Source organism: Lacerta agilis, chromosome 13 (assembly GCF_009819535.1).
Source record: "Lacerta agilis isolate rLacAgi1 chromosome 13, rLacAgi1.pri, whole genome shotgun sequence".
Classification (NCBI taxonomy): Eukaryota; Metazoa; Chordata; class Lepidosauria; order Squamata; family Lacertidae; genus Lacerta; species Lacerta agilis.
The window spans coordinates 41,267,350-41,295,116 of NC_046324.1; the positions used below are offsets into that span (position 1 = coordinate 41,267,350).

Genomic DNA, 27,767 nt, shown 5'->3' on the forward strand with positions numbered 1-27,767 from the left:
AAACACTCAGATAGTGCCGCACGATTTCACATGGGGGACAATGCTATTTAATCCAAAAGGCTGTTCTCTGAATGAGAGCAACATTTTAGCTCCCCCACCCCACCCCACCCCACCCCAATATTACGTACTTTACCCCTACCCGAAAATGTGTTGTTTTGCAAAGTCTTCTATTTGCCAACTGTGATGTCTGAGAAGTGAGGATCTGATCCTTTCCATTTCCTCCAAAGGTTGGTCTCCCTCACCCATGCCTGCATTGTAGACAAATCTTCCAGCTTGGGTTCCACAAATTTCTTGTTTTTCCTTTAGTTTTCCACATTTACATAACAATTTGCATTAAATAATGATAATAATCTTTACAAAAATTCACCAGCAGGGAGTGTGACTTTCCCCTAACAAACACATTCTTCTTGTATTCTTTTTTTGACTCAGACATTTTTTGCAATTTCCCTTAATGCATTGCAGTTTTGGATATCATTTCCATTCTCATATACATTTTTATGCATCCCCCCCACAACAGATGCATTTTTTTTTAGTACATATTGGATGGTTGGAAAACTGCATTGCAAAATTCAGAGAAGTGATCGTTTCAAAGGTTAGCCGTGTTTTGGTGTGCATATTGGTTGGAGAAGGGCGAATTAGGTACTTTCTGATGATAAACCACCAAATTGTAGCAAAATCCGTTTTCTCCTGTAGCCCTACATGCAGCTCCAGGCAATTAATTACAGAATTGCAACCAATCTTATCTTAAATAATGATGGGTCAAAGAGCAGGACTCAAGAGACTTCAAAGAATCAGGAATCAGGTCTAGATTGGCCCCTTTGATGTATGTTTGAAATATGTGCCCCTACGGATTCTGCTATCTATGCTTGGGATTGGCTTATTAAAAATGGTTGCATGGGGGCTTGCATAACCAGAAAGGGCTGTACCCAAATGTTAGACATACTCAAGAGTATACCCATTGAAACTGATAGAAACTAATTAGGTCTATTAGTTCTAGTGAGTCTACTCTTGAGAAAAACTTAGCCAGAGGTTTATTATAGCACGGAAGTATTGGGCGCTGTACTCAATAGGGCTTACTCCGAAGTAACTGTGCACAGGATGGCTGCCTTCAGCCGTAAGACGCCATTCCCGAGGCAGTCAACAAAAGGGATGTTTCAAGAAATGGCTCGTTGTAAATAAATATATGAACAGCAATGAATAAATCCTCCAAGAGATGTCTTAACAAGAAAGGAACTTGAAAGTATTTGAAGTGGGGCTTACGAAGAATTAAGACTCATTAGCAGGAATAGCGTGGGGTGGGGTGGGGGGAGAAATAGCTTGTTAACAAGAAGATGGGATTTAAATGATACGTTAGGTTTTTAATGTGCCGCTACTTAACCCGTTTTAGGATGGGCGTGGACCAGAAATGCAAGATGGTAAAATTAAAAGTACTTTCCATCAGGCATGTTCTCAGTTAACACTCTCTCTCTCTCTCTCTCTCTCTCTCTCTCTCTCTCATAAATGCACGTACAGGCTAAATTGTGTAGGGTGATAGAAAAACAAAGCTTTGGGGAATGTTTTGCACACTTCAGAAGTGCTGCTTTTAAACCAGGGGTGGGTAAGAACACAGTAATAACAGCCTGCTGGATCAGGCCAAAGGTCCATTCGTCCAGTAACGTGTTCTCACAGTGGCCATTCAGTTGCCACTTCTGGGAAACCTGCAAGCAGGATTTGAGCACAAGAGTACTCTTCCCGCCATCTTTGATTTCCAGCAACTGGTATTCGGAATCATTTCTGCCTCCACCGTGGAGGCAGAGCATAGCCATTAACAGCTAGTAGCCATTGATGGCCCCTCTCCTCCAGGAATATAATTCTCTCTTAAAGCCATCTGGGTTGGTGGCCATCACTGTCTCCTGTGGCAGCGAGTTCCATATTTTAATAATGCACCGTATCAATTGCCGTACTTTTCTGTGTATAAGACGCCCCCATGTATAAGACACCCTCTATTTTGGGGGACTGAAATTTAAAACAATGGGGGGGGGAGATTTTTCTTGGGGGGATTACCCAGCATCAACAAATCGTCACTAGTGACGCAGCAACCAATAACATGCACTTGTTGTTGTTTAGTCATTGTGTCCGACTCTTTGTGACCCCATGGACCAGAGCACACCAGGCACTCCTGTCTTCCACTGCCTCCCACAGTTTGGTCAGACTCATGATGGTAGCTTCAAGAACACTGTCCAACCATCTCATCCTCTGTCGTCCCCTTCTCCTTGTGCCCTCCATCTTTCCCAACATCAGGTTTTTTTCCAGGAAGTCTTCTCTTTTCATGAGGTGGCCAAAATACTGGAGCCTCAGCTTCAAGATCTGTCCTTCCAGTGAGCGCTCAGGGCTGATTTCCTTAAGAATGAATAGGTCTGATCTTCTTGCAGTCCATGGGACTCTCATGAGTCTCCTCCAGCACCATAATTCAGAAACATCAATTCTTTGGCGATCGGCCTTCTTTATGGTCCGGCAGCAACCAATCAAATGTTCGCCCTATGCACTGCCCATGTATTATATGACCCCCATTTTTAAGCATGATTTTTAAAGAATAAAACATACCATATTTTTCACTCCATAAGTTGCACTTTTCCCCTCCTAAAAAGTAAGGGGAAATGTCTGTGCGTCTCATGCAGCGAATGCATGGTCCCTGGAGCCAAATTGCCTAGGGGCCAAAAGCAAATCATGCTCTTTTTTTTTTACAAAGAGAGAAGGGGGTGTTGAAAGGAAGCTGCTGAACAGCTGTTCAGCAAGTGATCGGGGGAGAGATAAGGCTCCCTTTCCAGCCCCGCCCCCTTGCCCAGGCCTCCATTGTTGAATGCAGAGGGAGGCTGTTTGTTTCCCCAGCAACATGTGACTGGCTGATTAGATTATCTGTCTGGAAACTGTAGAAATGGCTGTAGGACTAGAAGCTGCAGAACTGTGAGTTGAAACCCATAAAAATGGGGCTTTTCTTCTTTGAAAAAGAAGCTGCACCACTTTGAGCTGCTCCTCAAAAAAAGAGGGCTTTTCCCTTTGCAAAAGCCGCTGCACCACTTTGAGCTGATCCTCAAAAAAACAGGGCTTTCCCCCTTTCCTCCTCTAAAAACTAGGTGCGTCTTATGGAGTGAAAATATGGTGGTCTTATACACGGGAAAGGGCGGTATGTGTTTGCTCATGATGACTACAATTATACTCGCGACAATTCAGAAAGAGTCCCTCCAAAAAGCAGCCTGCAGTGACATGGAACGTTAGTCTGTCGTTGGCAACTGTGTGTCTCTCGAGAGACAATGGAGTGTACCTTGGGGGGTGAAGTCAAACCGCTGTGTTAGCAGCACCAAAGTGACCACTCTGGTATCCATGTTGGTGTTATGAAAACTTCCTGCGGGGGCAAGTTGAGAGACTGACCCCCAAGGCGGATGAAGCCTCTGTGCCCTCTGGCTACAGGAGTCCAGGGGCACTTTGATAATATGTGATTGTTTCCCAGCTTGAAAAACAACACGCACAAGCCAGTAAGGCTAAAAACCTACTTTATTGTAGATAAAGTACAGAGTCTGTCTCTGCGTAGCTCATTATTGCAGAGCAGTCTGTAAAAGCGTCCAGCATCTCCTGACGCAGGACTGAAAGTAAAGTACATCAGTAAATTACAATGACATCACATGTGTGGAATGGCTGGTGGATTTCCCACAGGGTGAAATATGACTCTTAAGTCTTGTGACCTTGCTGCTGCAGCGTTCGCAGCTCGTCATGTCATAATATCACAACAGTTGGTCCTACTCAAGAGCTGACCAATTGAAATCGATGGACGTGACTGACTTAGGTGCATTAATTTCAATTGGCCTGCTCTTGAGTAGAACTTAGCTGGCTACAACCCAACAGTTCTACTCTTGCATATGACTTTTTTTTGGAGATCACCTAGGGTTATTAAGGTTTGCAATTTTAAGGTCGTTTGCCAGATGGGATTATTTTTCAAACAGTCTAATATAAACAATTATGTGAAAGCTGGCGACCCATGACAGAATATTTATCATGTCATTCTCTTCTTGCTACCTGTTCAAGCTTTCTAAATCTAATGTGCTGTGGTGGTCGAAGTAATTTAATGGAAGGTGTATTTATATATAATTCAGGTAGGTAGCTGTGTTGGTCTGGCGCGGTCAAAATAAATAATCTGGTATCTGAAGAAGTGTGCATGCACATGAAAGCTTATACCCAGAACAAACTTAGTTGGTCTCTAAGGTGCTACTGGACAATTTTTTATTTATTTTTTATTTCTATATAATCGTTAGACTAAGAATAGGTGCTAAATTAATGTTTGTAAGAGTCCCCTCTCCATATTTAGCATTTATGTTTACAATATGTGTGCTTAAATATAGATAATGTACTGTGTCCTGCATTTTGGTAATACAATCAGCAATATACATGGAAGGAAAAGCTGTCTTGAGCTGCTACTGCTGCAACAACACACCAAACAAAAGAGCCTTCTCAGCAGAGATACTGCTGCTGGTCCCAAACCAAACATACTTCCTCATAAGCTTGTACCAAGCCAGGAGTTTTAAATTTTTTAGGAGCAGGATGCAGGTTCTTGGAACACGCCATTATGAACCGAGAGCTGTTCTCCAGTCAACGAGAAACAAGAACTCACCTAATGCCATACTAAAAAATGTAGCCACAGGAAGGATTGCTGCCAACCTCTCTGGACTAATTATTCAAGTAGCCGCTGGGTGTCCTAGGCCCTGTTTAAAATGGCACAAATGGCTAGCAAATTCATTACTGCACAAGGCTCTTGTTATGTATGGGTCTCGTTCTTGGGCTGATTTAGTATCTGCATTACCAAGAAGTGACATTATTATCTGCACACTGTTTATTTGGATTGGGAACAGTTTTTTTAATGCCATCATCCCTCCTCTACTTAGAGGAGGGCAACCAAAATGGAAACGATGCCTTATGAGGAACGGCTTAGGGAGCTGGGTATGTTTAGCCTGGAGAAGAGAAGGTTAAGGGGTGATATGATAGCCATGTTCAAATATATAAAAGGATGTCATATAGAGGAGGGAGAAAGGTTGTTTTCTGCTGCTCCAGAGAAGCGGACACGGGGCAATGCATTCAAACTACAAGAAAGAAGATTCCACCTAAACATTAGGAAGAACTTCCTGACAGTAAGAGATGTTTGACAGTGGGATTTGCTGCCAAGGAGTGTGGTGGAGTCTCCTTCTTTGGAGGTCTTTAAGCGGAGGCTTGACAGCCATCTGTTAGGAATGCTTTCATGGTGTTTCCTGCTTGGCAGGGGGTTGGACTGGATGGCCCTTGTGGTCTCTTCCAACTCTATGATTCTATTATTCTACTTTGGAAACCTCGTGTTGCCACTGCTTATTTTAACTCACTGCCACTGAGCCCACTTCAGGAAAACGAGCACCGTTAAAGCATTTTAGAAAATATTTATTTTGAAAAAGTTCGCTCTGTACAAATTTGAACTGTAACATTTTCAACACTGCAAGTTTTATAAAAAATGCTAACATGGACCCAAATAAAAGCCATTTTCTCTCCCTCCCCCTTTCTTTTAAATTACAAAGGTAAAAACTAAAAACATTTTCTCGAGAAGCTACTTAATGATACACACTTAAAGATGGCAAAGCTCAGGAAATAACCAGCTTATCATATACTTTCTGACTTGTGTTGCACTGGTTCCATCAAAATATGCAACTTAATGGATGACGAATTCACTTGTACAGTGCTCCTCCTACACAGAAGTGAGCCTCTAAACTAGGTTTCAGAAATGGGTCCATCTGTACAATGCACTGCAACAGTAAGGGAGAAAACTAGCACAATTTCATCATTTCTCACTCCGTAGTGACCCCAAAAGAGCAATTCCCCTCCCCTTCTCTATACATTTTGTTACAAAACCACTGTACAAACCCACTGCGATGCACACATATTTCTGACTGGATTAAAATGGCATTCATTCCAGCAGTATTTGCACCAATCGGAAGGTAAACAACGAAGAAAACACTTTTTTATAAAATGAAAAACAGGAACGTCACGCAGGAAGACCCACAACGTGGGGATACGAATTCCTTAAAAGCGTTCTTGAAATAAAACAAAAAAGTTTGAACGAGCAGGCCTGCAGCTTCCAAGCCACAAGCACATCCTCGCGGCAGCACGGAGCAAGAGATGGTTCTCACTGCGCTGTTCCGAGTCTCCTCTCCCCGAGCCACTTCAAAGGAGCGATCCTTGGACAATAAGCATGCAAAAGTGACTTCGAGGAGCGAAGAGGCGGCAGTACTTCTGTAAACATGATCACACCGAAGACTGATGAAAAGGCGGGGTCAGGACGGGTGGAGATGCAGCGGCAAGGCAAGGCATGGTTCACAAAGAAGTGTTCGCATTTCCCCACCCTTCTCGGCAGCGCAACTGCAGGCCACAAGAACTCCACGATGCCGAGTCAGAGCCAGGGGTGCCAGGCGGGATCCATGCGGCAGAGGTTGTCCAGGCTGTTTGCCGCAGCAACCAGGGTGTTGACTTTGCTCTCCCCGCCTTCGAACTGAGCCAGGTTGTGCAGACGCGTCATGATGGCGGTCACGGCTTTCTGAACCAGCGAAACCAGCTGCTGGCTGTCCATGTTCTCCGGCTGCCCTGCTGCCGAGAGCGGGGAGGAAGTATCCTCTTGGGTCTTCTTGTGCCAAGCAATTATTTCGTCCCGCAGCACAGTCTTCAGGATCCCATCAACCTACGGGGAGCGGGGAAGGGAAAATAATTATGTTTAACTAGGAGGGACTGTCAAGGGACTCAGCCGAGCCGCAAGGAAAAGGCACTGTGGCACTTTGGCGTTCCTGCAATAAACCTTAGCAAGAAGAACAAAACTCTTTATGGTGGCATGTTCAGACAACTGCAGCCTAGAGTGAGCAGTGTTATTAAAGACTATGCATTTGATGTTTCCTTCTAGAACCATTTGTGACAGTTTACTTTTGGCTGTGCCCACCTTATGGAACTCCTTTGCCCCATGACGCATGGCTATCTTTCTCCCCCATTGTATTTCACTCCTGTTTATTGAAGCCCTTTTCAACTCAGGCGGCTTTTATTTTATTTATCAGGCAGACAATATTTTTACCTAACCCCCCCCCCCACTTCTGTCCCTTGTCTCTTTTGTAGTTGTTTCGTACTCTTTCCGCAAAACTGCAATTTCTGTGTTTTGTAAGCGAGCCCTGAACAGAAGAGGCAGGATATAAATGCTCCGATCAATTTGAAAAACCCGAGCCTTCAACTTCAGAAAAACCCAATGCTTCTATAATTTTGATCCTCCCCACTTTTGTTTTTGGCTGTTTGCCCCCTGACCCCTTGCATTTGAGATGTTAAGAGAGGATTTAGCACAACTGCAGGTTGAGTCTTTAGATGCCTAATCAAGAAAATCACACAGGCACACCACCTGCGTTCTTTGTGTGTCACATGCCGTGTTTGGTGTAACATGGCAACTGCAAATTTGCCACCCAGCTGCGAGGAGATGCTTCGTCCTTGATGAAGCGTCAGAATTTACAAAGGAAATAAGCCCACTATATATCATGAGGTTCCTTTCCCACTTAACAAGCTGCCAAGACAGATTCCTATTTGCGACATTATTCCGGGGGGGGGGGGACGGACCTAAACGATGCTGCTGATTTGCAACCCGCGCCACCGTTCTCAGGCTTGCAGACACCAGCATTGTTGCTGGAATGCTATGGCAACTGCTGAGGCACGTTAATTTCAACCCAACAGGCCAAGCTGAGAGCAGAAGAATTACTGTCTGCTTTGCAGCGTTCTGCCCAAGAAACAGGACTGCACAGGCATCAGCTAGACTTTTTACGGATCTGCTGTGAGACGTGGGAAAGTTAATTCATTCTCTAATTGTCTGGAAAATCCCCCCCAACCCCCGGAATAGGGTCAAACCAGAGAAACTCTTTTCAGGTGTGCTTCAGCTCAGTGTACAATCTACTGTGGTGATTCAGAAAGGGCAGGTGGGGGGGGGGGGGACGGACACGCCACACCGTCTGTGGGATGCAGGATAGCCGAATTCTAAGGGACATTGTAGGATCAAGCTCATATATCTGCACGTTACATTTTCAAACCGATCGTAAGTAGCTACTCTATAAAAAGTGGGGGGGGAACAGTTAGTTACTAGGAGCGCAGGCATTTACGCTATAATGTACTGCCGCGGAAGCGGGGCCAATTCCATAGAGGACTGTAAAGCTGGGGCTATTATTTATTTATAAAAAGCTCATATTATGCTTATATGAGATTTCTGCCCGAAGGAGGAGAGACCAGCGTGTTAAACTAGAGAATACTTTTTTTTCTCAGTGAAAAGGAAACCTGCCTATGGGAGAGCATTATCAGAAGAGCAGTGGCAGTGGGTGATAAAATCTTTCCCCACCAGTAAGTTCTCCCCATCCCTCATACATCCCCCCCCCTTGATAGGTTTATTTATGGTTTCTATGCCCAAGGGTGGGACGTGGTTGGCACTGTGGGTTAAACCACAGAGCCTAGGGCTTGCCGATCAGAAGGTCGGCGGTTCAAATCCCCGCGATGGGGTGAGCTCCCATTGCTCGGTCCCAGCTCCTGCCCACCTAGCAGTTTGAAAGCACTTCAAAGTGCAAGTAGATAAATAGGTACCACTCCGGCGGGAAGGTAAACGCCGTTTCTGTGCGCTGCTCTGGTTCACCAGAAGCGGTTTAGTCATACTGGCCACATGACCCGGAAGCTGTACGACGGCTCCCTTGGCCAATAAAGCGAGATAAGCGCCACAACCCCAGAGTCATCCGCGATTGGACCTAATGGTCAGAGATCCCTTTACCTATGCTGAAGAGGCAGTGGCGGAGGAAGCCACTTGGGCAAGTGGAGCGAGGCGCCCATAGGGGTGGGGTGCTCTGTGGGGCCTCCGGAGTCTGCCTGCCTCCTCCCACTCAGCTGCCCAACAGCTTGGGGGGGGGGGCAGCGGGCAGACCATTTAAGCGGTGCAGGCCCTGCGTGTGCCCAAGCCACCATGTCTCTCCCAGGAGAGATGTGTGGCTCAGGTGTGCTGCAGGCCTCACAGTGAGTGACGCCCAGCATTTTGTCACAACCCAGTGGTGACACCCGGGGCGGCCTGCACCCCCCTTCCTCCACCCCTGCGAAGAGGCAGGGGAGAGAGAAAGCAAAGAAGAAGAGTCAGGTAGGAAGATTGGACGGCTTTCACAGAGGATGAAAGCTAAGGAGTCTAATTCAATTTTTTTGGTATTAAACACACAAACTCCCACCCACACCTGTACATACCTTAAAGTTTGGTTGTGCGAAACAGCGAGCAACTGCAATCATAGATGCAGTGAGTGGACCAGAAACGCCAATAGTAGTGAGGAACTCAGAAATGTTTGGTGTGAGTCGGAATGGGACGGGGCGGTTGGCATCAAGATCCCCGGTAGCATCATTGATATCAAAACGGAAGTATGCCACATTCAGTTTGCCAGTATCCTAGAGATTTTTTTAAAGACACACAGATAACCCATAAGCATGGAAAACAGAAGAAAAACAAAAAGCTATCCAAAACTGATTGTATCCATGCAAATCGGAAAGGCTTCCCTTGCATTCAAGTTGTAAATGGGGGAAAGAATTTAAAAAAAAAAAAAAAGCTTTTCCAAAGGCATGTTTACGTTAACAGACTCCTGCTCAGGCAATATGAGCACAGACAATGGTTAACAAGAATTGCAGACATGTACACTATTCCTTATTAGCAGGGGTATAAATATGACAGACAAAAAGATCCTCAATAAAATATCCATCTTGAATAAAGGGCTAGTAGAGGATCAGGGGCAGGGAAAAATATTGTTCCTATAATGTATTACATAGAGGGGAATAGGGGTCTCCTAACAACTCTCAGCAGCTTTAACAAACTACACTTCCCAGGATTCTCTGGGGGAAGCCATGGTTGCTTAAAGTGGTATGATACTGCTTTAAATGCACAGTGCAGATAAGGCCATAAATATAAAGTGGGATATAAATCTAAACGAAACAAACAAGCAAAACAACAATTGTGAGGTGCCTTAGTAACCCATACGAATGAAAAGACACAAATGTTATAAGCAAACTTCTATTTGTGTTGTCATATTTATTCTGCAAGTTTCCCCCGGATGCTGAAGGGCATCACGTGATGATAGTGCAACCTGCAGACTAGTCCCCAGCGCATACCTGAGCAATCTGCAGCATCTCAGGGTTAAGTCTGTTCAAATGGAAGACAAATTCTGCAAACCCGATCAGTGCCAGCTGGATGGTGAACATCTTCCGGAAGGTCCAGTAATCGGTGGCGTTTGGGAAGGTGTGCAAAGCCCACTCTTTCAGCATGCTCCGCGGAACCATGTTGCCCTGCACCTCTTTCAGAATATCACGGAGAACCTAAAACGCAGGAGGGAGAGGAAAGCCATGTATTTCTATAAGGTTTCAAACAACTTCAAAGGGGCCTTTTGCAACTATAATTAAGCACTTAAGACTGCAGCTATCGGGATGGACAGATTTACATCGGTTGACAACAGAAACACATTATGTATTTATTTATTCCAGGTTAATTTAAATCCTCAGAGTTGTGTCATGTTACACTTGCAAGCGAAGCTACTTCAAGAAGCAGCTCCCTTTAACCATTTTGGGGTGGGTTTTTTTTTTTAAAGCAACACCTTCATTTAATGAAAGCTGAAAGCAAAATGATAATTCTTATGAATATTTTAGCACATTATTTTCTTTTTTTAAAAATCGGGCTTTTAAATAAGCCCACAAAAGTTATAGTCTGTACTGGTTTCTTTTTCTTTTTAACTAGCCTGGTTTGAGAGCAGCAGCCTGCATTTCTAAGCTGGCTGCCTCGTCTGTCGTGGAAACAAAACTGCTAAAAAATGCCAAAAACCTGTCTTCCAGCAAGTGCAGGAAGGATCCCTTCTCTATCAGTCCTCTGTGCTTCTGCCCTTCCTTCCTCTGGATTTTCTTCCAGCGTGGAAATCAAAGGAGTCCCTCCCTTGCCAACCTGCTCATTCTTACTGCCCGTGGTGAAGGGGCAAGCCTGACTGAAATGTATTTTAGAATGCACAGTCCTTGGGAGGTAAAATATATTGCAGGTCTTCTGTTATAGAAATGAAAAGATAAAACGGTAACCCAGAATACTGCATTTGGGCAATACTGAATTAGTGGCAATAGATGCCACGGGGTTTCGGGAGAGGGAGTGTGTACTGTAGGAGCTCAATAAGCCAACAGTTAAAACTGTCGAGTCTGGGACACTGTCCAGGGGAACAATATGAAGAAACCTTGCTGAACCAAGGAGGTCTAGCTTGTTCCTAGATGAAAGGAAATACCACCCATGCTATCAGACTGGGCTGCACACCCATGAGGCCTTTATCCCAGCAGAAGGAAGGTGTAATAGGCACTGAATGATACTGTATTACTGTTCATTTTATTCAAATTGGGCTGTATAGCTCACCCATGTGATTGAATTATATCATGCAATGCACCGTATTTTTCGCTCCATAGGGCGCACCTCGTTTTTAGAGGAGGAAACAAGACAAAAAATATTTTTTCTGGTTCTCCTCCTCTAAAAGTCCTGTTTTTTTTAGGATCAGCTAAAAGTTTTGCAGCTTTTTTTGCAAAGGGAAAAGCCCTGGTTTTTTTTTTGTTTTTTTTTTGAGGATCAGCTAAAAGTTTTGCAGCTTTTTTCCAAAGGGGGAAAAGCAAAGAGGAAAAGCCCAGTTTTTATGGGGTTCAACTCACATTTCTGCAGCTTCTAAAGGAAAGGGAGCCTTTTCTACAGTTTCCAGACAGATAATCTAATCAGCCAGTCACATGTTGCTGGGGAAACAAACAACCTCCCTCTGCAGCACATTCAACAAAGGAGGGTGGGGCTGAAAGGGAGCCTGGGACTCTTATCTCTCTCCCGATCTCTTGCTGATCAGCTGCTGAGCGGGGTCCTTTCAACACCCCCTTTTCGCTTTGTAAAATAAAAAAGCATGATCCTCTTTTGGCCCCTGGGAAATTCAGCTCCAGGGACCACCATTCGCTCCATAAGACACACAGATATTTCCCCTTACTTTTTAGGCGGAAGGGCGTCTTATGGAGCGAAAAATACGGTAGGCAAGATTTAAGAACAAACAAACAAGCAGAAGCGGGTAGCATGATAAGAGACTGGTGCAAACATAACCACTTCAAACCAAACTTTTATCCATCTAACATGGCTACATCCAGCTTTGTAACTAAAGCAGTGGCAAGGAACCTGTGATCTTCCAGAGGTTGCCAGGCTGCAACTTCCACAATCCCTCACCGGTAGCCATGTTGGGTGGGGCTGATGGGAGCTGAGCAACAGCTGAAGGGCCAGAGGTTCCCCAAACCTGAACCGCAGGCCCAGCCACTGAAGTATGGGCTTTGAGCTGTGGTTTCCACAAGCAGCCTCTGAACATCTTACGCCTTCTTGCATGGCACAGATGTCGTTATGCACGTTCAACCACTGAGAGGCAATACTATCTTTCCGCAGTCTGCACAGGGCCTGGTATGCTCTGGCTGCAATCAAGATCCGCTTCAAGCATCTGAGTATTAATGTTACCACACTTTCCGCAGCCAAGTTGTGCCTCCCATGTAAACATCTGTGAACTACCTCCATATTTAATTACTTACAGCGTGGACTGGCCTAATTAATTAGAAGGAGAAAATAAAGTGGGGACCTGCTCCACTGCACTAGAAAAGAATGATAATCACACTTGCTTAAATTAAATTACTCAGAGAGAGCGAGAGAGACTAAATTTCCACAACCAGAAGGGAAGAGCCTCAAAAAAGAAAACGGGAGAGAAAGACAGATGTTCCATGTCACTTAATTTTATTTTATGCTGTGCAAGGAATGAAAGGTTGTTTATTACAGACACAACTTTCAAGACACAACACACCTGGAACTGCATCAATTTCAATGGGAAGAAAGAGGACAGCACTATGCTTAATTATATGTGTTAAGACTTTTAAAATAACTATTTATTATTATAAATGGGCAAGGGTGATAATGGAATACTAAGCCTTAATTATACCACTTCAGGGGGATTCAAACTGTGTCTTAGTTGGCCTAGGAAAATAAAATGGCAGATATTGGACAGGTTTTTTTAACGCCAAACGGAAAAAAAAGCTTCATTTTTTTTGTTTTCGTTTTTGAAAAGAGAGAATGGTGGAGAGACCAGTCTATGGACTGAAACACAAAACAGTGAGAACATTTGGGCAGGGCTTTCTGGGTGTCTGGAGCAACATTAAGAAGAACTTCCTGACAGTAAGAGCTGTTCGACAGTAGGATTTGCTGCCAAGGAGTGTGGTGGAGTCTCCTTCTTTGGAGGTCTTTAAGCGGAGGCTTGACAGCCATCTGTCAGGAATGCTTTGATGGTGTTTCCTGCTTGGCAGGGGGTTGGACTGGATGGCCCTTGTGGTCTCTTCCAACTCTATGCTTCTATGATTACTATAGTCATCCTTAACAGCTTTGTATTGTTAAGTCACATTATCAGGAAGCTGGTCCAGGACTGTCTACAATGATTGGCAGGGGTGACCCAGGGTCTCATATAAAGGGGCTTCCCTATCATCTGCTACCTGACCCTTTTTTTAAAAAAAAGGGAGATATAAAGGATTGAATCTGGGACCTACTGTGGGCAACACATATGCTCTATAAGTGAGCTATGATTCCTCTCCATTGCAGAACCAAAGTGGAGGAACAGTGGCCCAAGGTGACACGGTGAGTTCATGGAAGAACTTCTCAATGAAGCAAGTTTCTCCTTAAGTACTGTTTGGATTAGGGATGGGGAACCTGTGGTCCTCTGAATGCTGTTAAGACTCCGGCTCCCATCACCCCTAGTCAGGATGACCAATAGTGAGAAGTGATGGGAGCTGTAGTCTAACAGCATCTGCAGTACCACGGGTACCCTTGGTTCAAACACGCTGGATCAAGCCAATGGCCCATCCAGTCCAGCATCCTGTTTTCACATTGGTCAGCCAGATGGCCATAGAAAGCCTGCAAGCAGGACCTGAGCACAACCACACTCGCCCCCTCCTATGGTTTTTAGCAGCTGGTATAAGGAAGCACAATGCCATTGACCATGTGGATGGAAAACGGTCATCATGGTTAGTAGCCATGGACAGCCTTATCTTTCCAGAAATATGTTTAATCTTCTTTTAAGCCCATCCAAGTTGATGGTCATCACTGCCTCTTGTGGGACTCATGGCTCTGACAAGCAAAACAACCCACCCCAAACACCCAACAACCCAAAGCTGCCCAACAAAACTTATTTGTTGTATATCTTGTCTTTTTCCGGTCATAATTACGCTCTATTAATCATACAAGGTGGAGAGGTAACGAGGCTCTTTTGAGGGTTTATGTTTTCGGAGCTTTGCCACAATATTAATGCGATGCAGGTGCCCGCTCAGTCCTCTGGCAGATCTACTTTGAAAGATTGTTTTGCCAATAAAAAGAAGGGGGTGGGAGAGAGAGAGAGAGAGAAGACGAGATGGATGCATCAAATACGAGGCAAGGGAAGCAAAGGGATGCGAAGAGCAGGTCTGGCGCAGAGAGCGTCTTAACGCATTCGTCACAGATTACAATACCTGGTGGCTGGCCTGGGTCCCTCGCGCTTGGACGGTTGCCAGTCTGTCATAGTAGCGAGAAATCGGGCTGTCGTGCTCAATCCCCTTCTTGGCGCAGCGCTGCTTGTAGATCTCCACGAGAGAGAGAGATGAAGGATTGTCTTCGACCAGGCGCATCTGTGGAGAGACTGCCACGACTCGGGGGACTGGAGACAGGGAGAAAGGGGGGAAATGTAAACTTAATGTCCTGAAGGATCACAGCGAACAAGCCCAACACATTATTTTTCCTCCTTTCTCTAGGACAGCCGTAACCATCAGGCCTTGTCCTTCCTTTCAAAGCTCTCCTGAGGCCTCCCCAGCCTCCATTTCTGCTCTTCTCTCCCGAGACATGCAAATCCATAACCTCTTTGCTTTTCCTACCATCCTTAAGCTTCTCAAAGGCTTGCTTGTTCCTCGGGAGCATGCTGCTGCACTCAGGTACTCGGTTGTAAGCCTCCCAGAGGCACCTGGATGGCCACTGTGAGAAGAGGATGCTGGACTGGGCCAGCCAATAGCTTGATCCAGCAGGGCTTTTCTTATGTTCTTAGAAGACACCGCCCATTCAGCTTGGTGCTAACGCCAAAGTTGCATGTTTGGTCCCCATATGGGACAGCTGCATATTCCTGCATTGTGTGTGTGGGGGGGTCCCAATCCTCAGGGTCCCTTCCAGCTCTAAAACTCTTATGATTCTTGTGTGTCTTTGGAGGATAAGTGGGGGGAGCAGGACCCCTCCCTTGAGAGAGACCTACACTGGCAGAGGTGGCAATGAATCCAGGCATCCCCACACCAATTGGCTGGGATCCTGGCCAGATCTCTCTCTCACTCACATGCCCATCACCCCCCCGAGCTGCAGCAGAAGAGAAAATGGCCAGTAAGACCTCCTGTCGAAGCGCCTGGCTAGCTAGACATGAGGCTACTTTGCAGGAGAGTAAAGCAGATCAAGCACCTACATGGTTTGGGACTTGATTGAGAGCCTGAAAGGGATGGAGCCTCCACTTTCTATATAAGCTTCCCAAGGCTTTACAGCTGCAGCGAAAGCTCCCTCAGAGCTCCAAGCCTTCCTGAGCTGCAGAAACTAACACCGTCCCTCTTCAAAACTTTGGCCGCAATATTAAGTTGATTAATCGGTTCGATTAAATTGACTGGAAACATTTCAACAGACCTATAAAAGCTCCCCTCATTAAAATCAGTCAGCAGTTTAAAGCATTTAAAATGATTTAATACAAAAAGACTCTTCTGTGTGTGAGAAAAAAAGGGGGGATGCCTCTCCTAGGAGGACAAAAGCTGCAACACATGCATGCGCTGCTTTGCACAAGGGTGGGGAAGCCTCTGTCCCTCCAGTTGTTGTTGGACTCCAACTCTTATCAGTCTCAGTCAATGTTCACAATGGCCATAGATGACGGGTGATGTAGTTGAACATCATCTGGAGTTACAGGTTTGGAGGGAGGGACACCTTTTAAAAATAACTTTTGGGATTTTTTTTCCTCATATGCAAACGTCTGCAGATTTAATAATCAACCAATCAACCATTTAATTGAGTAAGAGATTAACCCAAAAGTTAAACTTTCCCTGTGAAACCTTTGTGTAACCCTTTTGGCTAGCTGAAACCCAAGCTTAACTGCATATAATAACTGCATTTGCTCACATTACTCCCCTGTTATCCTTGTTTGTCCTTTGTTGTCTTTGCCAAGGTCAAAAACCCAGGTGTTCAAATGGTCCCCTAGATGCTGTCATGGTAAAATTCCTGGCTAGGGCTAGTAGGAGTTGGCTCACGTGTTCCTCAATCTTCCCATAGGACAGGGGTTAGGAACCTCTCACTCACAGGTCAAATCTGGCCCAGCAAAGGTCTCAATTTAGCCCACAAGCTGTTTTCCCCAAACCACTTGCAGCTGCCCCACACCCAATGTCATACATGGTGTCAGGTGTGGGCCAAGTAGAGATGTGGCTGGATCAACTGCACAACCGGGTTCCCTGTGGGGAACTTGAACATGAAGCCAATCCTGCAGAAAGCAGTTTTAAAGGCACGGCCAATCGAGCCTGCTGTACTGGTTATGTGACTGAGATTTCCCCAGGGAGCTTGGCTATGGAACTGATCCCTGGAGACAGAAGCTTTGCCAGCCTTGCACCAGCAGATAACAGCAGTGGATTGATAGGTGGGTTGTCAAAATTGGCTAAAGGCAGTGGGTAACAATAAATATCTGGCCTGCTGGATTCCCCACCAGTTATAGGATCTGGCCATAAAGGTTCCCCACCCATTGTTGGACTATTGGAAGCTGCCTTATGCAGAGTCAAATCATCCATCCATCTAGCCGACTATTGTCTTTGCAGCCTAGCAGTGGCTATCTCAAGGGTTTCAGACACGAGTCTTTCCCAGTCATACATTAAGATGCACACCAGGCCCTACCTAGGCACAGGAATCCGTGTTAGAACTTGTCTTTGCTGCAAACCATTCTACAAAGGGGGACGTTACAACCTTACACGGGTCAGGACCTCAATATCTTAAGGACTGCCTCTCCCCATACGAACTGCCTCAGACCCTGCGCCTGTCATCCAATACCCTCCTCTATGTCCTCCCTTCCCAAGAGGATTGGAGGGCGGCGGCATGAGAACGAGCCTTTTCTGTGGTGGCTCCCTGACTGTGGAATGCTCTCCCCAGAGAGGCTTGCCTGGTGCCATCATTACATGTCTTTAGGTGCCAGGCAAAAACATTCCTCTTTACCCAGGCCTTTGGCCCTTAAATAATCTATGACCTGTTAAATGTGTGGGGGACGGGACGACTGTTATTATGATTATTTTATGACTATTCTTCTATTATTATGCTCCATAAAATAGGTTTTTTATGTTGTACTCCGCCCTAGGGGTATATAAATCAATAATAATAATAATAATAATAATAATAATAATAATAATAATAAACCTGAGCTTGGGCTCCACCACAGGACTGAAACCCAGCCAGATTGGGGGGTATGTATGTATGTAATTAATAATTATACAAATACCCTGTTCACTTATGGTGCCTCATGAGCAACAAGCACAAGGAGAAAAGGGTTTGCAAGAAGAAGAAGCCTTCTACATGGAAGCAGAATCGGGACTGGCATAGTATGTAGATACCAGTTCTCCCACTGCCTGAAGTGTGTCAAGTGGCACTCGTCGTCCACTCTCGGCACACTCAAGAGCTCTGCTATGAAAGAGAACTCACAAGAAAGAACCATTTGTTTGTACTAGACGCCGGGCCCCACAAAGGCATTTCTGAATGAAGAGCTGTATTACCCCGAACAGGATTTCAAGCCTCCCTCCCATTGCTACACCACGCCAGCTGCAAATCTGGAGAGTTGTGGGCTACTCTGCTCACTTTTATGTCAGAGACAAGGATAATTTCTGCTCAGATAAAAATCCACCTACTGCTGACACGCTCGCTTTATCCGATTAAGCCGTGAAGCACAATCTTTCGTTCCGAAAGAAGAAAGCCCAACCCTGGCTCAAAACTATAGGAGGCTCGGGAGAAAGGCAGCAACTCGAGAGGAAAGGCCTGGCAAGCAGAGAGGAAGCGACCTTCAGCGACAAGGTTATTCCTGCTTCACTGATGCTCTGCCAGGATGCCTTTAGCTCCGCTTTATACCTGATGCGTCATCAGCCAAAGGCTCTACATTCTGTTCTTATATTCAACCAAGTCGTACCCAGGGAAAACCCACTGAAATTAATGGACCAATGTTCACCACCATGTCCATTCAGTCAAATGGGTTGACTCCCGAGTATGACTAACGTTGGATACAACAATTAGTGGGACGCGGGTGGCACTGTGGTCTAAACCACTGAGCCTCTTGGGCTTGCCGACTGAAAGGTCGGCAGTTCGGATCCCCACGACGGGGTGAGCTCCCATTGCTCTTTCCCAGCTCCTGCCAACCTAGCAGTTCAAAAGCACGCCAGTGCAAGTTGATAAACAGGTACCGCTGTGGTGGGAAGGTAAATGGCATTTCTGTGTGCTCTGGTTTCCTTCGCGGTGTTCTGTTGCGCCAGAAGCGGTTTAGTCATGCTGGCTACATGACCCGGAAAGCCGTCTACGGACAAACACCGGCTACCTCTGCCTGAAGCGGGATGAGCGCCGCAAACCCATAGTCGCCTCTGACTGGACTTAACCGTCCAGGGAACCTTTACATTTTTTTTTACAATAATTAGTAGTAGTAGTAGTAGTACAGGTAAAGTCACATCTTATGCTGCTTTTACTTAGAATCATAGAACTGTTGGGACTCCTAGGATCATCTAGTCCAACCCCCTGCAATGCAGGAATCCTTTGTCCAAAGTGGGGCTTGAACCCACAACTTAGAGATTAAGTGTCTCATGCTCTGCCATCTGTGCTACACAATTGCGGCTTTGCATGGTTGCCTCAGACAGCATGGGCGAATGGTCAGAGATGATAGCAGCTGTAGTCCTGCAATAGGTGAACAAATGTTGGCTTGGCTTACAAGCCAGCTCTTACCTGTTTTCCCAAGCAACGCCCACCCTGGTCTGTGGACAGGTGCAGAGGGCTTTGGAGAGCGCAAGACTTCTCAGCTGCACGGAGGGATGGAGAAAAATAGCAGGAAAGGCTCCTGCTGTTTCTTTCCTGCTCCAAACTGCAGCGCAAGTGAAAGAAGACTCCACTTCTCCTTTGAGCAAGCCCTCCGATGAGTGCAAAGGGCTTGGGATATTGAAGTCTTCTCTTCTCTTAAGAAAGAGCAGGAGAAACCCCCGCTGCTACTTTTTGTATTCAAACCTCAGTGTGAACCAGAGTCTGGGAAAGGATTATTTGCATCATTCCAGCCAGAGGACTGACAGCTGGCGTACCAGGGGACCCTTCGGAGCTCAGGACTTGTCTTCTCGACACATCTTGAGGTTGTGCATAACAAAAAGTTATTCAAGACACTTGAAGACGTATGATCCTTTAGAGCTCCTCGTTTGAAATCCTAGGAACAGCTCGCTGCACCCATACCTACCTGTGAAAAAGAGATGCCTCTTTGTGGTTTCTTTCCTCTTCTCCAAACAGGGGTTGAGGAGGCGAAGGAGCTGTAATACTCGTTCCTCTCTGCGTGACTCTGTCAGGCAAGCGTCGTTCATTACGAGATATGGGTAAATCTTTCCATTATGGCCTCGGATATAGAGTCTTCTGGCTGCAGTGTTATGCTTTTGTACAATCTCCACTCTGGGCATAAACCTATCAAGGGGGTGGGGAAGAGAGAAAGAGAAAAAGATAAAAGCAAGTCTAAAGCTTCATTTCTTTCCTCTAAGATGAAAGCTAAGATTTTAAAAAGGGGGAGGGGAAAAGACCCTTAAATGCCATACTTAAAGCTAACAAAATGAAGCATATTAGCAGCTGAGTTTTTGTAAAACTAACATTCTCATTATGAATTTTTATAATGATGCAGCTATTACGCGGCTCAGCCAAGACTGGTATTTTGTATGAAAAGCTTCCAGCATCTTTTGTCTTCTCCAAATTGACTGAGAAATGGGTTTTTTTAATAAACAGCAACAACAAAAGCAAGTCGCTTGGTGTAGATTGGGTTCTGATTTCCGTATTACTGTCACTGAAACCACGACAGGGGCAGAAGACTGAGCATGCAATGGGATGCTTCAGATTTGAGAGCAGTTACAGAAGGTCATCCACTGCTGCTGATGCTGCCACACACACACCCTTCCCCAAAATCTCTCTCAAGTACACATGGAAGAACTAAATTGGAATGTATCCAAAATGGTCTTGAAAGGCAGAAAATAAATCCATTCACTTTAAAAAATGGCTTAAGACTAATTCTGCACAACTTCTCAACCACCCAAGCTGAATCCGGCCCATTACCTGCGGCCCAACATATATTCAACAAGGCCAACAGAAGAATCACACAGTTGCTGTGTGTGTGTGTGTGTGTGTCTTGCAAGCTATCTAATCTAACCACATGCTTGATGCAGGAAAATGCAGAGAGAGAGAAACCCTAACAGATGGCTGCCCAGCATCTGCTTACAAAACCTCCAGTGCAGGAGAGTCTATGGCAATTGGTTCCACTGTTGAACTGCTCTTACCGTTAAGATGTTTCTCTAATGTTTTATTCATTAAATCTAGCCCTGCCCGGGGAGCACAGGAAGCTGCCTTAAACCACTGGTCCATCTAGCTCAGTACTGTCGACACTGACTGGCAGTGTCTCTCCAGGTCACAGACAGATGTCTCCCTCCCAGTGAGAGCCAGTGTGGTGTAGTGGTTAAGAGCGGTAGTCTCGTAATCTGGGGAACCGGGTTGGCGTCCCCGCTTCTCCACATGCAGCTGCTGGGTGACCTTGGGCTAGTCACACTTCTCTGAAGTCTCTCAGCCCCACTCACCTCACAGAGTGTTTGTTGTGGGGGAAGAAGGGAAAGGAGAATGTTAGCCGCTTTGAGACTCCTTCGGGTAGTGATAAAGCGGGATATCAAATCCAAACTCCTCCTCCTCCTCTTCTTCTTCCTCTTCTTCTTCTTCTTCCCAGCCCAACCAGGAGATGCTATCCTGGGACCTTCCACAATAAAAGCAGTTGCTCTACCACCAGTCTTTGCCCTCTGTGTGACAGCCCTACAGGTACTGTAGAATCATAGAACCGTAGAGTTGGAAGGTACCATGAGGATCAATTAGTCCAACCACCTCCAATGAAGGAATCCTTGCCCAACATGGGGCTTAATAATAAAAATAATTTTGTTATTTGTACCCTGTCCATGTGACTGGGTTGCCCCAGCTATTCTGGGTGGCTTCCAACATATATAAAAACATAACAAAACATTACACATTGAAAGCTTTCCTACACAGGGCTGCCTTCAGATGTCTTCTAAAGGTTCTATCTCCCGGACACTGAGGTCCAGCGCCGAGGGCCTTCTGGCGGTTCCCTCACTGCAAGAAGCGAAGTTACAGGGACCCAGGTAGAGGGCCTTCTCGGTAGTGGCGCCTGCCCTGTGGAACGCCCTCCCACCAGATGTCAAAGAAATAAACAACTATCTGACATTTAGAAGACAACTGAAGGCAGCTCAGTTTAGGGAAGTTTTTAATGACTGGTGTTTTAATGTATTTTTAATCTTTTGTTGGAAGCCACCCAGAGTGGCTGGGGAAACCCAGAGAGATGAGCGGGGTAGAAATAATAAATTCTTCTTCTTCTTCTTCTTCTTCTTCTTCTTCTTCTTCTTCTTCTTCTTCTTCTTCTTCTTCTTCTTCTTCCTACTACTACTATTACTACTGAAAAGGCCCTCTGCCTGGTTCCCTGTAGCTTCAATTCTCGCAGTGAAGTAACAGCCAGAAGGCCCTCCGTGCTGAATCTGTGTCTGGGCTGAACGATAGGGGTGGAGACGCTCCTTCAGATATAAGATTAAGAGTCTCATGTTCGGAGTTATCCTGGTTTGGTAGTACCTGTGCATGGCCTCACTTGGCCTTGTCTTCTTCAAGCCTGAATGATCCATTGAACCATTCCTCAAAGGATGCACCTTCCATACCCTCTGAATCATCTTCTCTGAACCTTTTCCAACCTGTCAATTTATCTACCTGCAGCACACAGAACTTAAGACTGCATCTAACTACATTCCACGCAACAACGGACGCGCTAAATTAATGAACCTACGCTAGTCACACCCATTAATTTTGACGGACCTACTCTGAGCACTTGATATAACCCATTGCTCCGTATGAGCACTGAGCAGTGGTGGAGGTGGAGCCAACCCAGAGACTGAAACTCAGCGGCAGGGCACCTGTTTTGCATGAAGAAGGGCGGTGGAAGCCAGTGTGGTGTAGTGGTTAAGAGCGGTAGACTTGTAATCTGGCGAACCGGGTTCGCGTCTCCGCTCCTCCACATGCAGCTGCTGGGTGACCTTGGGCTAGTCACACTTCTCTGAAGTCTCTCAGCCCCACTCACCTCACAGAGTGTTTGTTGTGGGGGAGGAAGGGAAAGGAGAATGTTAGCCGCTTTGAGACTCCTTTGGGTAGTGATAAAGCGGGATATCAAATCCAAACTCTTCTTCTTCTTCCCAGGTCAATCCCTGGCATCTCCAGATAAGAGGACCAGGGAGCAGGAGGTGGCAGCAGGGAACTCTGCCTGAGCGCCCGAGGAGTCAGGGACCGTGAAAGCAGCTGTGTCATCTAACCTGGTTCAAGGCAGCTTCCTGTAAATTTGGACTGATGGGTAGGCCTGTTTTAGATCTTGCTCACGCCAAAAATAAAATTCTTAGGCTCTAAACCTCAAAAACCGCAGGCAAAGTTCTGCTGAGAAAAAGAGAGCCTTCCTGCTCCCTCCCTCACCCCAGCTGCTCTCAACAGCCTGGGGGGACCCTCCCGAATGGTGTGCACTGTCATGTGATGGGCAGCAGCTGGGAGGAACTGGCAAAAACTGAAGACCTCTCCTCCCCTTCCGTCCTCTATGGCTGGAAAATCGTTTCTATCACTTTTAAGCAAGCTCTTAAGACTGCTTTATTCAGAACAAAATAAAAAATAATAAAAATTCCTTCCACTGGCACCTTAGAGACCAACTAAGTTTGCTGGGAGGAATTTTTTTATTTTTTATTTTGTTTTGACTATGGCAGACCAACACGGCTACCTCCCTGTAACTGCTTTATTCAGGTGAGCATTTATTTACGTTTTACTTAGTTGTTGCTGTTTTTCTTCTTCTTTTAAAAAAGTGCTTTTTAAAATTTTCAAAAACAACAAGGAAACAAAAAAAATGTGTGGAGCACATTACTGCAGCTGGAGTAAAATAAACAGAAATCTCAGCATACTTTTGCAGACATCATAATAAAATAAGATTCTGCAACGGTACAGTTTGGAAGTAAGAGCCACATACTGGTAAGGTAGCCTTGCTATGTAGAGATGTGTATTGTTGTGGGCCTATGCAGTGCACTATTTTTTTATTTATAAAGCATATGAATGGTAACCATCTCACATCAAAATGGTCTTGTTTTAAAAACCCTCCAAGGCTGTGTCCCATACTCTCCCAAACAATCCGCCCGGCCTAGAGGGAATTGATGCAGATGTCCAACGTAAGGTAATTTTGAGTCTGGCTGCTGCAAGCAGCAGAGCTAACAGCTCCTTGGGAACAAGGATGGGATTTAAATCTCTTTCAAGAGCCAAGAGAGATAAGACTGGGTCCAAGGTTAGAGATTGCCTTGCTATTCAAAAAACAACAATGTTAGTCAAAAATATGGATGGTCAACTCATGAAAGAACCTAGAAAGACTCAGTGGTATAAAGAGTGAAAAGAAAGTGAAATACCTGGAGATTTGGTTAACGGCAAATAATCATAATGTCTTTAATGCTAACTATGTAAAGGTTTGGAAAGAAATCAAAAAAGATCTGTAAATTTGGAGCAGAATGCAATTGTCACTGTTGGGCAAAATTTCTGCTATAATAAAGAATATACTTCCAAAGATGCTATTTCTATTTCAGACAAAACCTATAGTTAATGATATTCGAAATTTTAAGGAATGGCAGAAAGATCAATCTTACGTGTATTTGGCAGGGAAGAAAACCCAGGAAAAAAACGCAAAATTATTATTGATACTGCCGCTAATGCTACTTTCACTGCTATTTTGTTTTACTGTTGGGATTCTTTTGCTGTGATTTCTGTTTTTATTTGTAAGCCGCCTTTAAGTTTGATTGCATCATGAAAAGGTAGCATACAATAAAGTGGAAATAAAGTGGCTTCAATTTGTGCAAAGGGCCCTTTAGATCGCCGTTGTGACTCCCAACATAGGAATACAGGAAGCTGCCTATTGCTCAATCTAGGAAGTCAGACCATTGGTCAATCTAGCTCAGTATCGCCTACACCAGGGGTCAGCAAACTTTTTCAGCAGGGGGCCTCAGACCTTGTGGGGGGACGGACTATATTTGGGGGGGGGAATGAACGAATTCCTATGCCCCACAAATAACCCAGAGATGCATTTTAAATAAAAGCACACATTCTACTCATGTAAAAACACGCTGATTCCTGGACTGTCCGTGGGCCGCATTTAGAAGGCAATTGGGCCGCATCCGGCCCATGGGCCTTAGTTTGGGGACCCCTGGCCTACACTGACTGGCAGTGGCTGTCAGGATTATGAGCAGGAGCCTTTCTCAACCCTACCTGGAGATTCCAGGGATCAAAGTTTGGCAGGGGGTTGGACTGGATGGCCCTTGTGGTCTCTTCCAACTCTATGATTCTATGATTCTATGAAAGCTAGGACCTTTAGCTTGCAAGGCAGATGCTCTACCACTGAGCTATGGCCCTTTCCCGGCAAACCACAGGATTGCACCCGGATCTCACAAATGCTATTCTAGAATGACAAAGAGATATGTCTAGCACAGGGTTTGAGAGCTGGGTACCAGCCACTTAAAATCAACGGCTCTGAACCCTTGGTCCATAAAAATGCTGGGTTCCATAAAGGTGCTCTCTCTGCGGTCTCTGTCTTCGCCCCTGCAGGAAATGGCAGAGTTCAGCTTTCATGACTGTGTAGGAGGGATTTTAAAAACAACACATCGACTCCCACACACCAGAAAGTAGTTGCTCGTTAGTCAGGACTCTATAAAGGACAGAATGCCTTCCTGTTGGCAGGCTTAGATTCTCTCGCCTTGGAAAGAATCAAGCGTGCAGATGCACACTGCTGTTGGGAGCCCTTGGGAACATCTGACTAATCCCTGGCAAGACACCAAAGTAGATAATCAGGCCTTGAAATGGGAAAAAAAGGTAGGAAACTAATGGCTCAAGACAGGGAAGGCCAATTTTGTTCAACCCTTGGTGCATCCACCAAATTTTAATCAATGCATAGAAGAAAGAAGGTTAGTCTGCAATTTTACCTCCTAAGGGAAAGAAATTGTCAGGAAACAGGAATGCTGCAAAACTGAAATATTACACTTCTCATGGAGAATAAGGCAAAATCGTATTTTTTGTTAACTGTAGCTATTTGTTTAACTGCGTTTTCTATTTATTTATGGGATTTGTACCTAAAATCAACCTAAAATCTCTCAGAACAGGATAGGGAAAATGCAACAAAAAAACCAACAACAGATCTAAACAAAACCGACACTTAAGGCTGCAGTTAAAACTTCTTGGTAAAAATATCAGCTAAAAACTAGGGTAAAACAATCTTAGCACACCCTTAGGAGCCTGGGGAACAGGAGAGATGATGCGTGGTGCTATCCTTTTACATTCTTCTGTAATCTATCTTTAGATCACAAGCCTTTGAGTACAGCCTGTGTCACTTTAAATTCCTGTGCAGCACACATTGCTGTGGTTCATTAAAGGTGTTGGGAACTGTAGATCTGTGAGAATGAAACTACAATTCCCAGGATTCCTCTGGGGGAAGTCATGTGCTTTAGATGTGTGGCGTGGCTCTCCTGCTTGTCTTCCATGAATTCGTCTGTAAACCTGACCAAATATGGTGGCAGAAACTGTTTCAGGCCCCAGATGATTGTGTCTGGAGAACAGACAAGCCCAGGAAAATGGAGAGGTTAATTATGGGTTGGATCCAGACAAAGTTAGTTGAACTTAGGTTCCCAGGAAACCACTGAAGCTAATTTATGACTAACTAGTCCTGCTAGTGACCTACGTTCAGCTACCTTAGCCTGGAACTAACCCAAAAAGTTCTGGTACGTATAACTAGTACACTTCCCAGCCTTAGCTTTCAACCCCTGCTTTACCGTGCAATCTTGATGTAATAATGCGTCGGCTTTGGCATAAGGAACTCTCCAGGAATTTCCACTTCGGCTGTTTGGGCTGAGAAGTTGCTCAGGAACCGGCACTTTTCCTCTATGAGGAAGAACTTGGGAAGCTGTTTCGTTTTTGCCTCGAGAATTTTGATCCATTTCTTCAGCTTAGAAATAAGATTGTGGAGCTTCATGGAGCCTGGCACGCTGAAGTCGAAATCTAGCAGATAAAACAAAATAAATCCAACAGAAAATTGCTCGTTAGAAATGTGATGCAGATATTTAATCAAAACTCTGCTTGTTGTTAACACCTTGCATAGTTAAGTTATCTGGGCTTTGGATCCTTACCCCAGGGAACTGCTACTTTTTTTTCTTTAAGGGAGATTTGCACAATAGTAAAATGAAGGAAAGCAGGAAAGATTATTATCGCATACAACAGAAATTATTATAGTAGTCACTTTTAGCCTAACACACATTATTGCCAAGCAAATCCATGTATAAAATAGATGAGCTGTTAGCAAAAGCAATTCAGGCTCATCTGTTCCAATTTACACTGGCAGAAATTACACATTAAACATACTTGTTTCTGTCATTTGTTTTCCCATTAGGTGGGTGCTATTTCTTGTTGGGCTATGTCTAAAACCACCTTTTTAAAAAATGCCCCTGAGCATCTCTCTGTACTAGTGCAACAGTGAAACAGTAAGAGCTGTCCGACAGTGGGATTTGCTGCCAAGGAGTGTGGTGGAGTCTCCTTCTTTGGAGGTCTTTAAGCGGAGGCTTTGATGGTGTTTCCTGCTTGGCAGGGGGTTGGACTGGATGGCCCTTGTGGTCTCTTCCAACTCTATGATTCTATGATTCTATGAAACAATTAACTGCATAGCATTGGTCGGGCAGTTCACCCACCTACAGGTCGGAATCAACACCTTCGAAAATATAACAAAAAATGTTATCAACTCACGTATGTGTTCTAATTCTCATAGAAACCATCTTATATCTTAATTCACATACAAATCTACTTAAGGATTAAGATTTGTGCCTGAGGAAATTATTGGAAGCAAGGCAAGTGGGAAAGACCAATTACCGTTCTCGACAGCAGTGGTAGTTGTGGCCCAGTGCGGCTGTGGGCAAGGGGAAAGTTCCTGTGTGGTTGGCTGGCTGGCATCATCAACCCCAGCTAGCCGCAGGGAGTGATGGGACTCCTCTACCTCTTTTGAATTTAAACTGGCCAATTAGAGGCCAGACTGCAGGGCGGGAATTTGGAGACAAGACCTCGGTAAGCCTGCTTCCACTCAGGTCCATCTCCAAATCATAAAAGCTGGCTGCGCAGCCTCCAAGCAGCAGAGTTGGCATCAGAAACCCCAACATCCCGCCTTGTATAATTTTGTCCCCATCTAAAGCTAAGCAGGTGGTGCACCGTGTATGACCACGCTGTGGAGTGGCTTGGTCGCCTTATTCAGGGTCAGGGAGGAATTTCCCTGCAGACCAATTGGGCTGGTTTGGAGGTTTTGCCT

At 45.2% G+C, this 27,767-nt stretch overlaps 1 protein-coding gene across 6 annotated transcripts in view; it reads right to left on the reverse strand.

Annotated features, from left to right (window-relative positions):
- Nucleotides 1-5,415: 5,415 nt before the first annotated feature.
- Nucleotides 5,416-27,767, reverse strand: part of TRRAP (transformation/transcription domain associated protein) — a 175,689-nt gene continuing 153,337 nt past the window's right edge. For all 6 annotated transcript variants that reach the window (XM_033166488.1, XM_033166487.1, XM_033166486.1 and 3 more), the window contains 6 exons: nt 26,251-26,476; nt 19,584-19,801; nt 14,593-14,777; nt 10,186-10,389; nt 9,277-9,471; nt 5,416-6,724 (listed from right to left, as the gene is read on the reverse strand). In XM_033166488.1, the coding sequence (XP_033022379.1) occupies nt 6,440-6,724; nt 9,277-9,471; nt 10,186-10,389; nt 14,593-14,777; nt 19,584-19,801; nt 26,251-26,476 (1,313 nt within the window). In that variant the 3' untranslated portion in view covers nt 5,416-6,439. The remainder of the gene's footprint in view (nt 6,725-9,276; nt 9,472-10,185; nt 10,390-14,592; nt 14,778-19,583; nt 19,802-26,250; nt 26,477-27,767) is intronic.